General features: G+C 31.8%; 1 protein-coding gene and 1 long non-coding RNA gene across 3 annotated transcripts; one reads left to right on the top strand and one right to left on the bottom strand.

Moving 5' to 3' along the window:
- Positions 1-37: 37 nt before the first annotated feature.
- On the bottom strand, positions 38-14,753 carry LOC142220705 (C2 domain-containing protein 5). Of its 2 annotated transcripts, XM_075289979.1 has the most exons (14): positions 14,505-14,753; positions 11,022-11,299; positions 10,803-10,963; positions 10,445-10,626; positions 9,283-9,997; positions 8,350-8,683; positions 4,555-4,891; positions 4,076-4,467; positions 3,337-4,012; positions 3,175-3,262; positions 1,162-1,470; positions 927-1,094; positions 532-636; positions 38-465 (listed from the first exon to the last, which is right to left on the bottom strand). In XM_075289979.1, exons 1-14 carry the CDS (start codon positions 14,666-14,668, stop codon positions 361-363), a joined length of 4,014 nt encoding a protein of 1,337 aa, XP_075146094.1. In that variant the 5' UTR covers positions 14,669-14,753; the 3' UTR covers positions 38-360. The 2 variants fall into 2 exon arrangements, with proteins under 2 accessions (XP_075146094.1, XP_075146095.1); XM_075289980.1 differs by lacking the exon at positions 9,283-9,997 and having other exon boundaries at positions 8,350-8,678; positions 14,505-14,752.
- LOC142220713 (uncharacterized) lies at positions 13,176-13,810 on the top strand. The gene is made up of 2 exons (XR_012717910.1): positions 13,176-13,420; positions 13,487-13,810. It is a non-coding gene; the product is annotated as an uncharacterized LOC142220713 (long non-coding RNA).

Below are 14,753 nucleotides of genomic sequence, written 5' to 3'. Positions count from 1 at the left end.
CATATTAAGCGATAAAAAATTCAACACTGGCCAAAAGTATTTTTACAGTTTCAATTTAATATTGTATTTTGAAAAATAAAACATTTCTGGGTTTTGATTAAAAAATTCTAGTACATTCCATGTATAGTCACAGATTAATAAGTATATAGCCTTTATAGACCAAATTCAAAGTCGTAATATCTAAGAAAATATTAACAAACTGATTTGTTTTTCAATAATACAATAATATAAATAGGTGAAAAAGAACAAAATAAAACAATATAACGGAAAATAGAGAGACGTAGGTAGGAAAATTGTTAATTTTATAGAGAGAATAGAATAATTTATCTAAGGAAATATTGCAAACTTTTTAGTTTTCTATTATAACCATTTTCGGTCATATTGTGATGATTGACATGCGTTACTGACATCGTTATTGTATGATACGTATACTGCATCCCCTCCAATGCTAATCAAACATTGGCCCTGAAAAATGTAAGCGAATGAAAATATATGGTTTACATGGGATATCTAATAAAAATAAATCCATACCTGGTTCTTGTGTTGATTATCATATAGGATTAACTCATTAATGTAATAAGATACCATTGCATTGCCACCCAAGGAAGCTATGTGTGCTCGAACAACAGCCAACAACTTAAGATAAAAATTGGTATATGCTCTTAAATTTTGAACGCACAGTATGCCAAGAATGACTTTATACATAACTATTTATTTAAATTTTTTAGTGCTGAGAATTTTCATACATTTTGATATCCTTTATGTGACTTTTTTACAAAACTTTTTTATATACATTTTAGCTAATTTATGTAATAATATGTAAAAGATAACCATTTTTTTTTGAAAACAAATAATGGATTCAACATAGTTTCAACGTATAAAGTGATTCTTGACATAACGTATACAAATTGTAGTTCTCCCCTTACCTCTGTTATAAATCCATGGACAAATCCACTTATACCTCCATTTTCCCTAATGGAAGTACTTTCACGAATGAAAAAGAAATTTAAATTTCCCAAATATTTTTCAATTTTTCCACCGGGAATAAAGCTCATGGGTGTTATATCAACTCCGCTACGTTCGCATATACGATTCTGCAATGTCAGATATACAAAAAAATCGATTAAATCGATAATATTACGTCTTTTTATATGCACTTACATATCTCTGCCTTATCACGCCGGGAGTTGTAGACATTTGTATTGGTGAAGATTTGCGATTTTTAAAGAGTTGAGCACCAAATAATGGCATATTGGTAGCTGGTGTTGGTGTTTCCACCATTTGATCTTCATCCAGGGGGAAAATATAGTCTTCATCGCATGTTAGCTTCCTGTGTGCGTCACTTGTTTGATGATGTGTGTCGGAGGTATTATCAACTTGTCCGTTAACGACCGTTTTACGTTTATATTTAGATTTACTAGGATCTCCCAGACCTAAGGCCATGCCAGTAACCAAAATTTGTATTTGATCCTGTAGTTAAATAGCAATATTAAAATTTTATAATTTGTTGCTCGTTAGACCCTGTAGTACAAAAATATAACATCAGATATACATCGACTGCTGTTTTTAGCAGACTTTTTTCTACACAGAAAAAAATATCACCAAAATATTTCCAATTAAAAAGTTAATTGAAGTTGAAAATTTTTTCAATTAATAAATTAATTGATACAATTAACTTTTTAATCATGATAGAAACATTAAGTTAATTAAGTCAATGATGGAAAATTTTAAAATTTTTAATTAAAAAAATAATTGATACAATTAACTTTTTAATCAAATTCGGAAGACTAATTCAGTTAAAAAAGTGCTGATTTTTTTTTAAATTTTTAATTAAAAGTGTATTTCAAACAATCATTTGTTAATCCAAATAAAAACTCTAAGCCAATTCAGAAAGTAATTAAAAATATTTACCTTTTTTAATTGATAAATTAATTGAGTTTTGCAATCAACATCAATTAAATTTTTAATTGAATCAATTAAAAAATTAATTGAAATTTGCTGAAAAAATCAATTAATTTTTTAATCAAGAATTTTTTCTATGCCCAATTAAAACTGTGATTGATACTATCATTTTCGTGATTGAAGACATTTCAATTAAAAAATTAATTGGATCAATTAATTTGGTGATTGAATCAGAAAAATTTTTTTTGTGTGTATGAGTGTAAATATAAAAATTGTGTGATAAATGGTGACTAAGGCCTATTGTTCTAAACTAACCTACTGTACCCGATTTACTTAAAAGTTTCAGTGGAGAGGAGACAGACTACAACCCCTTGCTTTCCTTTTTTATCAATTATTTTCAAATTGTATAGGATATGGAGTTTTTGGAGAGAAATTGTTTTTCATCACTAAAATAATTGATTCAATTAATTTTTAATAAAAATTTCTACAATCAAAGAAATTATAGTACTAATAAAACAACGCTAATTAAACAATTAATTGATCGAAGTTTAAATAAGAAATTATTTAACTCCAGTTTTTAAATAGAAGGTTCTCAAAATTCATTTCAAATTGAAAAATGTCAGGAACAATTCAATTTAAACTTTAAAAACACCCACGATTTTCTACACAGGGCTTTTTCACTACCCAGGAAAAAAACGTCGCCAAGAAAGCAGTGAAGATGTTCTTTTTGGATCCGGAAGTAGTGCAAAATTGCCGCAGAAGCGTTGAATTTAACGTGGGCTTGTCATAGGACAGATGTCCACCATTTCAACAGCGGTTGCACTGAATTTGCATCGCTCCTTAAGGTGTAATCCAAATTCAGTCTTTAGGATGTGGATTCAAAAATGTTGTGATTTTTTGCAAAATAAATAATTTCTATATTTTTTAATGCATTCTAACGCTTGTCTGAAACGTTTGACCTCAAATATTTTCGCAATTCTTCTGGAATGGATTTTGCATTTTTTCAACTAAATTTAAATAATTTTTATCATTTTATTAATTATTACTATGTTTTTATCCTGTTTGAAACAAAAAAAGTTAAAATTAGCAATTAAAAATATGAGAAAAAGCGAACAAATTGAATCAAAAGACCTTCATGTGTAGTAAAAAAAAGAACATCTTTTGGAGGACATTTGTGGTAGAGCTTTTTAAGTTGTGCCTTTAGAACAACTTCTATTTTTTTTGCTGGGTAGTTTACCCTTATCATAATAAAGAATCGAAATTAATACTTACACTTTCTGGAAAGTCAAGCTTAAATTTTAAATCACAAATGGCACACGGAATCATTGTACGCAACTTGAAAAATATTGTCTGCAACAGTCTATATTCAAAAGTAAATATTAAATTATTTGCCAAATGAAAACAGTTTGTTGTTAAAGTTTTTACCCTACGTACCTTTGAAAATGTTTTGGGAATCCACTAACACTTTGGCCACCATCTGCTTTTGCTCTCCATACTTGGGTAAACATTTGTAAATTCTTCACTGCATCCATGTCCATCATTCCCGGTACCTTTTCTGTACTCACAACATGAAAACCTTCCGGTGGTTGTTGTTCCATTAATAATGAAATAATTTCTAAATCTTCTATATCGTCAACTTCTAGAACACAGGTATCTTTATTGCCACAATTCAAATCTATTTCGGCCCCCTCTTCATCGGAATCATCTGTATCGGAACTTTTGTCTAACATATCATGATCCAGCGGTCTTAACTGATATATATCTTGATATCTTTCGAACGTTTCTTGTAATTTTTTTTGCAATTCGTTTAATTTCTGTTTGTCGGTCCATGAATTGCCAGCAACTATTTTAGGAACTTGGGGCACTGGTAAGGCTGTAATGAATAAAGCCGTACCCGTAGCCACCAATGCCAACATACGTTCACCAATCGAAACTTGGACCCTTAGACCAAATATTGCATTCATACCCTTTGCTTTTAGTTTATTTATCAGTACACGATGAAGTTCGTATTCCAAAAAAGGCAAACCATCTGAAATTTCTTTAGCATTCAATTCGGAGCGTAAATCTTTTTTTGCTCTTACAACTTGGGCTTGTAGAAAACAACCACGACCTATGAGTTGGATTCGAAACGACAGATATAAATCAATAGATACGGAAAACTATTACAACTAACCTGTGACTTGAACACAATCAGGTACTTCAAGCGTAGCTAATAATACATCCGGAACTCGACCTTTTCCACATATTGCACATTTACGCATTTTCACACTGAAAGGTATGGAATTTGCATTATAGGGAACGTGACATATTGTACATGATGTTTTAGGCATTATCATAAGAGAGGAAAGTCCATATTTTTTCCCCACCGAACCATTTGACACACCGCCAGCATCCTTGAAGGATGATTCATTATTACCGGCAGTTTTCTCCTCAAGTGAGACCGACATCACATTTCCAGCCGTATTCTTTGCAATATTAAAAATATCACTTTGAGATACCGAGCGGTTATAGCCCATATTAATAATGGCGGCCGTGCCAGTTGCGGAAAGGACGCAAACGTCGTCTCTGAAAAACAATTTATTCAACTATTTATTAATTAGGAAATTATGATTTAATTTTTGATATTTTTTGTTTTCTTTCAATAATACGTACGATATGGTTGTTGATTCTGAATAGCCTAGAACCACATTGCAGCCCATTGAACGTGCATGTGATCGTATTTCCATACGTAATTCTGTCCACCATGAATCTCGGATTTCTGGTTCGTCTGGATTTGGTACTCGTTCCAATAATTTCACTGATCTCGCCGCTACTGTAGCTCCAATATGAAGAATTAATCCAGCCGGATATTTGGTCATAGTTAAGAAAGGGTATTCTAACATATCCAAACCATCAGATGTTGCATTTTTACCAACTACTGTTGTTTGTCCCATCCTCATCATTGCCGTAGCTGCCATTAAACGGTCACTTGTCACACAAAATGAATTTCCTAAACAAAAGAGCAAAACTGTGAATGAGTTTCATTCCATCTTAGCATACAAAACATAGGCTGCTATTGTATCTAATGTCCGGTCTAATGTCTGTACAACAAAGAGAATATATATAAAAATAGATCAAGCATACGAGATTCCACACATTTATTCTTCTTCATTTGGAGGATATACATAGGTAAGCAGACAAAAATCAAAAAGTTTCATCCATGCGGGAATGAATACTCACAAGCATTTATAAAAGTTTTAAAAATCATAAACTTCAAATTTCTAACGTTTGCGTTTTTGTGAGATATTAAAAAAGTTCTAACTTTTGGAGATGTTATTAAAGTGTTGGAATGGAATAGGTTGTAGGAAAAAATTGAGAGAATAACACCATAAACTATATCTTCATTTTCATTTCAAATTTGTATTAGAATTTTTGTAGTTCCGTTATTTCTTTAAAAAAACTCATGATTCACGATCCCAACTGCGAAACAACTGGTGAAATATTCAAATTGATTCCCGCGTATCTTGTACCGGATTAACTAAGTAAGTCGCATCCTTGGTTGCCACTCGTGCCAAAAATAATTTACCAAAATGTTAAGAAAATTTTACCAAATTTAAAAAAATACTTTTTTGAAGTTTTTTATCAAAATTTTTGTAGTTAGTATGAAAAAATGTTTTTTCTTCGAAAGAAATTATTATTCTATTTTAGTTATTTCAGTTACAAATTCTACGAAAAGGGAGAACTTACTCTCAATGGTCTTTGAAAGTAGGACCTAACACGAAAATTAAAGCTTTTAAATATATTGAATTTATAGAAAATTTTGTTAAAATGTTATTTCTTTAGAAATTTTTATTTCTTTAGATGATTTTTTTCAAAATGTTATTTCTTTAGAATTTTTTATTTCGTTAGATTTTTTCAAAATTTTATTTCTTTAGAAAATTTTGTCAAAATTGTATTTCTTTAGAAAATGTTGCCATAATTTTATTTCGTTTTGTTTGTTATTGTTGGTTTATTCTTCAATCATTATTGTTGTTTTGATTCCAGCTTAAAACAATGCATTGACTAAACTACAAGTGTAACTTAGGTTCTTTAGGAAATTTTGTTAAAGTTTTATTTCTTTAAAAAAGTTTGTCAAAAATTTATTTCTTTAGAAAAGTTTGTCAAAATTTTACTTCTTTAAGAAATTTTGTCAAAATTCTATTTCTTTAGAAAATTTTGTAAAAATTGTATTTCTTTTAGAAATTTTTGTCAAAATTGAATTTCTAATAAATAAAATTATGACAAAATTTTGTCAACATTTTATTTCTTTAGAAAATTTTGTCAAAATTATATTTCTTTAGAAAATCTTGTCAAAATTTTATTTTTTTTTGAAAATTTTGTAAAAATTTTATTTCTTTAGGCAATCTTGTCAAAATTTTATTTTTTTTTAGAAAATTTTGTCAAAATTTTATTTGTTTAGAAAATATTGTCAATATTTTATTTTGTCAAAATTTTATTTTTTTAGATTTTTTTTTAGAAAATTTTGTCAAAATTTTATTTGTTTAGAAAATTTTGTCAACATTTTTATTCCTAAAGAAAATATGTATGTATGGGTAGTATCTCTTAGTTGAGGAGGAATATTTTGCAAAATCTACCAAAACATCAAGAATTCTACCAATCTACCAAACAGTGGAAAATGTACCATTTTTGGTTGAATTCTACCAACTGTGGAAACCGTGGTCGCATCACCAATCAGCGCATGTCGTCTCAGAGTTGTGTATTATATGTTAATATTTTTCTGTTAAAGTATGTAAATCTCGGGTTGGCTGAGAAACCCCGCACCATTCAGTTTGCCGAAAGCAAATATAAAGCCGGTCAATATCTGTGAGTTGTAACCGTCGTTAGCATTTTAAAATCAAACCAGTTCAGACCTTAGAAATTATTAGAATGGCTGGTAAGTTGCATGTTGTGATGGGGCCTATGCTCCATATATCCATAGGATATCATATACATACGATATATATGTATAAGAACATAGTATAGACTGGCGGACTTTGACATTATAACTTAAGTAGGTTCGTGAATGTAATTAGGTAATATTCATTAATTCAGTTCAAACGGGTCTATCTAGACACACGGTGATCTAGGCACACTTTTTCATAACGTTGGAACTAGTGCTTTATTTAGCCAGGATCGGCTATATTTTTACTGGGTCATTTATGGTTCAGATCCACACAAGGTTTCTGAAGATTACTGAGGTCGTGGACTCACGACCACGTGGATACGTGTTGCGCTAAGATTGATCGAGATGAGATTTGACTCTCAACCGATGCGTGCAGTACGACTTGCTTGCGTCATATACTACAGTCATAGAACGACAAGGAGGTTTTAGTGCTGGCAGAACACATTAATGTTTTCACATGTGGTACGTTGTGCATGCTACGAGACTCTACACAATTTTAAATATTCTAGATTTGTATCAATTTTGAAGAGTTTAAATCTTAGTTTACATTTTTAATATTTCTCATTTTTTAATTTTCTCATTTATATTTCTCCGTAAGATCTGAGCCGCTCCATCTTTCGCATTTATTTACATTTTTTATTAATGCAACAATTAAGGGACCTAAATGCATTTATTTATAATTTGGAATTTCTATTACATCAATGAATCGAAGGGTTTACAGTCTTTAGGCTTTTTTAACCAGATTTTTTTATTCACAACCTCTTGAAATCTATAGTATAACATATCTGATCAGAATATTAGATATTATCTACCATAATTTGTTTCTGTATAATACAAATTATTCCCTTCGGTTAGTAAAAAAACGTTCTAGATAAAGATAAAAAGCAATCCTAGTAAAATAGATTTTTGTATGAATTTTGATATATTATTAAAAAAACGAAAAAACAACAAAAACGAACAAAGACCACAAATACGGTTTACTTCCTGGATCAATGAGCCCTTGAGGAGAGCCAAGTTTGCAATAAGTCGACCCATGATATAGACACAAAAAGTACACAAAAATATAACATGAAATAGTTGTGGTAAGAGATTTATAATTTATTTGGAAAAACAGCAAAATATATGGAATATACGGAGTCACATCAGCACATTGAATCTATGTCTATGTACTTTACTTACTTTTACGTTGTACAACTTTCGTGAAGATCAGATCAACGATGTACGAGGAAAGCATGGCGAAATATTAGAACACACAATAACAAAAATAATGGTAATAATTATGTGGAGTAGAGATTTTAAAAGTTGACATTGTATCTGTGCATTGTGTTCTTAAGATAAGAATCCAGACACGGACGAAACAAAACAAAAAAAAAATATTGTACAGCCAATATATCCTACACCCTACATGGAGAAATAATTTTTCTTCCGGCATTAAAACTATGGTAGGTATATACATATATTTGAGACTTGTTTGGCTATAGTATAGTAGAAGTAATTGAAAATATTTTGTTTTTTTTTCTACCTACCTTTGGGTGTTACACTTAAATCCGAATCGGAAGAACGTCTACACATTTCTCCCACTTCTTTTGGTATAATGGTTGTAGCGGTGGTAGCTGATGATAAACTATCCGATTGTGATTGGGCTGGAGTAGCTGTTGTAACACCGGCTCGGGTAGGACTTGGAGTATGTTTTGATAAAGCGGGACCTACAGTGGCTGTAGATGTAGCTGCAGTTGATTTTACGGAAGCATCTTCCTCAGCTTGCATAGCTGTGCCCGGCGATATGTGACCCCCTTTAGTGTGTGGACTTCCATTATTCGAAAATCCACTGGCACCAGTGATTTCGCTTAAAGATCTGTGCTGACGATGATTTTGGGTGTTTGTGAATCCAGCATTAGCAATGAATGGGACAACAAGCAATGAATTTTTTGCATTACTATTAGTACTACAACGATTTGTATTAGGGATGACATCTAGGTTTGCATTAGAAATAGGAGTTGTACAACATGTATGTTTGCTTACATATCCAGATGGATATAAATTTCTAACCCCACTACGAAAACGATTACCCATCTCATTTTCTTGTCCAATTTCAAAAGATTCGGAGGGGGTGGGTGTTGAGGGACACACCATTAGTTGAGGATTTGAGAACATAGTAGTAACTAATGTAATGGAAGCTGGTCGATTACATTGACGATCGGATTTATTTTTAACACTAGCAGTTAGTTCATTTAATGAAGCATTTACATTGCATGCAGATTGTGAGTGCGTAATGGGATTATAGCGAATGTTATCTAAATCCGTTTGTGAAACTGACAAACGTATGGGGTAGGCTTCGTCGATACGTTGAACATTTATGGAGGTAGTAGGAGTTAAATGGTATTCACATTTAATCTGAAATGGAACATTTGACCGTGGTGACACATAATCAACAATCAACACAAAGATTTGAAAGATACCTCATTATTCGATGGCTCACTCAAAATATAGTTACTATCGCCTTTTGGCATATTGCTATCGATTTTGGACAAACTGTTCGCTTTACAAGTTCTATCTTCTATAGAGCATAAAGCAATTAGGGCTGATTCTGATTCAATAGTAAATGCATTTTTGTTTTCATGTTGATTACTTTTGATTGACCCTAATGATTTCTTCATGGCCGAATCATCACTAACCGAACGCACAATAGGATGCATAGTTCGTTGAAGTCCTCTGTGGTAAATATTATCATTATTTTCCCCTTCAGTAATATCATAATTTCTGGGCTTTCGTACATCCAACATAGAATTAGATTCAGAATAGTTTTTTTGATGTTTTCCTGGGAAATATATACCCGCACCACTTAACGAGCGTGAACCACTAGAAGAGGAATTCTCATCGATTTTCCGCATCAATGTGGTACACTTGTCATTGAAAATATTTCGTGATGAATTGGTTAGATTACGCATTTTGTATGTGAACTTTTTCAAAGGTCTGTCACCACGACCCTCCTCTTGCTTTATTAGATCTAGCATAATGTTAGAACCTAATTCGGACTCCGAATCTGTGACATCATCAATGCTCAGCGTATAATTTTCAAAATTTAATTTATTTAAAGATGGCGTGGAGCAAGATTGAGGTGGGCGTGTATTGAAATTCCCACCACTTAGAAATTCTAAGTACTTGCGTGTTCGTCTACAAGGGTTTAACATGAGGTTACAATAGCAAGTTATTACAACAAAACACATAGGTAGATTAAATGAAGCGCGTTGAAGCAAGAAAAGTGTATAATACAATTTGGCGATGATACAAGGATCGAAAAGACAAATTGACAAGAAAAAACATTATTTAGAATTTGTTTGGGTTGGATTTAGCTTATTTCATAAATATATTTTTTACAGTCTAAAAGGATTTAGTACAAAACAAATTATAATTCAAAGCAATCAACTCTTGAGCTTTCGAGATAGAAATATACGTGTACAATCCGCCGCTTCAGAGCCTTAATCGCAAATGCTATACTATCAATATATTTGCTCAACCCATAGTGTTAACATTTTATTATACAAGAATTGAAACATCTCCGATATAATAAATTGATTTTAATCCTCAATTAACATAAAAATGAAAAATGGCAATACTCACTCCTCAATAAGAGCGCTGTCCGCAGTATTAGGCTGGTTAGTAGTATCTTTAATAAGTGTTACAGCTGTTCCTATTCCTCGGGCTACTACGCCCACGTCCCCTTCCAAATCAAAACATTGAGTATATGCGATAACTGCATTGGCACCCATATTTATGGCCTTTAGACCCATTTTTCGCTGAACCTTTTAATTGAAAAAAGAAAATGTTAGTAGTAACCAATGCCGAGAGTACTCTTCGCAGTACAACTTTGTGCTTAGAACTTACTGATATCAAGCTAGTATTAATTTCTGATTTATGAGTACCGATCGATTTTTCTGTCTAAATAATTATATTGGAATATCCCATTTTCCTTACTTACCTGGCCGGATAATTTAAGAAATACTAATTGTCGGGCTTCATTGGAAGCTCTTGGTGTACGTATTTTATCAATCCATTGATATTCAGGGTCATCATTTACCACTAATTCCTCTACAAAACCGTGTATTATTTGAGCACGATATCCATTTGGAATACAGGGAGCTGAATAAGAAAAATATACCTACTATAAAAATACATATGAACTAATAACCGTACTTACAATGAAAAAAAGGTATCCCACAGGAACTTTGTCTAAACTTATTGACATCGGAAAACAAATCTACTTTAACAATGACATGGACTTCTCCCCTAATTCCATGCATAGTATCAAAAACAGGTATCCAACCAGAAATTTGGCCAGATGTTTCCAAGCACAATGGATTTAAACCTATATTGACTTTACCAATAGCATCATTGGCTGAGTATGTGTCGTAGTCCATAAGACGGATTTGTAGTATCTCATCTTGCAGTTCAGCATCATCGAGTTCGAATCGAAACCTATTGTGTTTATAGAGTAAATAACAATGACATATATTAACATATTATAATCGATCACTTTGGACAAGAAAGATGAGGGTTTTGATAAATTAAGGTGCGTTCACATCGTTAGTTTCCATAGCCCTTACAAAAGATCCCGCGGTTTGTTTACTTATTTCTTAGAGTAGTTTTTGAAAGAAAGTACGTTTCATAAAGTGGTGTTATTTATATATATTTTTTATACCCTTCACCACTACTGTGGTACAGGGTATAATAAGTTTGTGCATTTGTATGTAACGCCAAGAAGGAGTAATCATAGACCAACCTTTTAGTATACGGATCGACTTAGAATTAAATTCTGAGTCGATTTAGCGATGTCCGTCTGTCTGTCTGTCTGTTGATGTATTTTTGTGTGCAAAGTACAGCTCGCAGTTTTGTCCGATTGTCCTAAAATTTGGTATAGGGTCCTGCTTCGGCTCAAAGACGATCCCTATTGATTTTGGAAAAAATCGGTTCAGATTTAGATATAGCTGCCATATATATTTTTCACCGATCTGGTAATAATTGGCGTGTATATCAACCGATCTTCCTCGAAATATTTTATGAGTTGCAAAATATTAGCCAAATCGGTTCAGATTTAGATATAGCTCCCATATATAGCTTTCGCCGGATTTACACACATTTGCCCACAGAGGCCAATTTTTTGCTCCGATTTAGTTTAAATTTTGCATAGGGAGTAGAATTAGTATTGTAACTATGCGTGCCAAATTTGGTTGAAATCGGTTCAGATTTGGATATATCTACCATATATAGCTTTCGCCCGATTTACACTCATATGACCACAGAGGCCAATTTTTAACTCCGATTTAGTTGAAATTTTGCACAGGGAGTAGAATTAGCATTGTAACAATGCATGCCAAATTTGGTTGAAATCGGTTCAGATTTGGATATATCTTCCATATAAAGCTTTCGTCCGATTTACACTCATATGACCACAGAGGCAATTTTTTAACTCCAATTTAGTTGAAATTTTGCACAGGGAGCAGAATTAGCATTGTAGCTATGCGTGGCAATTTTGGTTGAAATCGGTTCAGGTTTATATATAGCTCCCACATATATGTTTTTCTGATTTCGACAAAAATGGTCAAAATACCAACATTTTCCTTGTAAAATCGCCACTGCTTAGTCGAAAAGTTGTAAAAATGACTCTAATTTTCCTAAACTTCTAATACATATATATCGAGCGATAAATCATAAATAAACTTTTGCGAAGTTTCCTTAAAATTGCTTCAGATTTAAATGTTTCCCATATTTTTTTTACTAAAATTGTGTTCCACCCTAGTGCATTAGCCAACTTAAATTTTGAGTCTATAGATTTTGTAAAAGTCTATCAAATTCTGTCCAAATCGAGTGATATTTAAATGTATGTATTTGGGACAAACCTTTATATATAGCACCCAACACATTTGACGGATGTGATATGGTATCGAAAATTTAGATCTACAAAGTGGTGCAGGGTATAATATAGTCGGCCCCGCCCGACTTTAGACTTTCCTTACTTGTTTAAAATAAGTTTTAGTTTTATTTATTTATTTTATTTTATTTTATTTTATTTATTTTTCTTTAATGTATATATTTTTGTAATTATGCTTTTTTGTTGTATAGGTTATATGTTTTGTTTTATTTGTTTATTTATATTTTTTATACTTTATGTTATATTTTGTAATATGTGTCCAAATATTTATAATTTTAATTTTATTATACATTATAATAGAGTAGTATCCTGTTGTTGTATTATTGTTAGTATATTCCCTGTAGAAATGTCTCGAACTCACTCAAAATCAAACTAACTTTTTACTAACTAATTTGAGGCGACTTTAAGCTAACTCATTATTTATGCATTCTTGAGTCAGTTGAATTTTTCCCAAACTCACTTTTTCTCGATCAGCAATGAGTTACCTTTTTACTCACTCTAAGCTGATGCATATTTAAGTGAAATAAAGTCATGGAAACAATTCAAATAAACAAACAAAAAATATGTATTGACTTCTATAACTGTCAATTTGGATTTGGCTTTTTATATTTGTTTCAATTTAGCTTGTATTTTCAGAGAACTTTTGTAATTTTTTGTCACGGTTAGCGGTAAGTAGCATAGAAATACATAATTCAAACGCAATTTAATAATTAAACTTTCCTTATTTCCACTAGAACCCATCATTATCAGTGAAGGAATAAATGGAAACTTCGAATAAAAGTGTTAAATGGCTGTTTGAGGACGAAGATATTGGGAAATACACTTCAGCTTTTTGGACTTCCCTGACGAATGCCACTTCCATTCAGTGTGCGTCATTACAAAAGTAGGTACAACTCCCTCTAAGTTAAACGAGAAAATTAACACAACACTCAAACTCAAGACAAGATGAACTCAACTAATATTATCCGAATTTTTACTTATGTTATATTTTATTTATTGTAAAATAATTTAAAATAATCTGAATCAAAATAAAAGGAATCAAAAATAATAAAACAAAATATTTTATTATCCACAAAGAGCTCACCATAAACTAATCAGTTAAGAGCTAACTTATAGTACTAGTGAGTTAGCTCTTAACTAATCAGTTAAGAGCTAACTCATAGTATGAGCTAACTTTTGGCTAGCTGAAGCTTATGCAGGTTTGAGTGAGGACTGACTCGTTCCAATGACAACACGTGTTAAAACTGAATAGGATTTTACATGGGAAATGAGTTAGGATTTGAGTCACCTGTGACTCAGTTATGACTAACAATTTATTAACTTAAAGTCACCTCAATTTCCTACAGGGTTAATGTTAGAAATAAGAGAATTGTTTTGAGTAGTATTTAAAATTACTACTTTAAGTAACTGTATAAGGCCTTTGTAAGTCTTAGTTACATATGAAAATAAAAAAATTAAATTAAAATTATATGCAATTTTCTGCAAGCAAATGCTTATGAAAATCCAAAAGCAATTACTAGTGTGCATCAGCTCTTTATATAACTACAAATAAAGTATGAATATACAAATCTTCTGATTCTATTGTCCATTCTTGACCATGCAGCAAACCAAGGACACATCTTTTCTGAGCACAATATGTAGTCGTAAGCAAATAATGTCGACCACTTTATAAAAAGACAACTATGGGTGGAATATCTGATTTGTTTATCTTCTCTAAGATTACAATTCAGAAAGATAAGTTCTTATTCTTACCAATCACTATTCCAGATTGGATTCAAACTTTTTCTACAAACGTCGGTTTTGTGCGTAACATTTCCCAATTTGATTTCAAGGTATGCATCAGTGGTATCCGAGGATTTGTCCATAATAGGCAAATTACGGCCAGCTTTGATTTTTACACCAACTTTTCCTGGCATTTTTTTCGGACCCCGTGCTCGAAAATAACATCAATTAACAAAACACAAATCAATGGTCAATGAAACTCTTTAATACGTCGGAACG

The sequence above is a fragment of the Haematobia irritans genome, chromosome 1 (genome assembly GCF_050003625.1).
Source record: "Haematobia irritans isolate KBUSLIRL chromosome 1, ASM5000362v1, whole genome shotgun sequence".
NCBI lineage: Eukaryota > Metazoa > Arthropoda > Insecta > Diptera > Muscidae > Haematobia > Haematobia irritans.
Note: the sequence above shows the minus strand (reverse complement) of the source record. Positions and strands in the feature narration are given on the sequence as shown.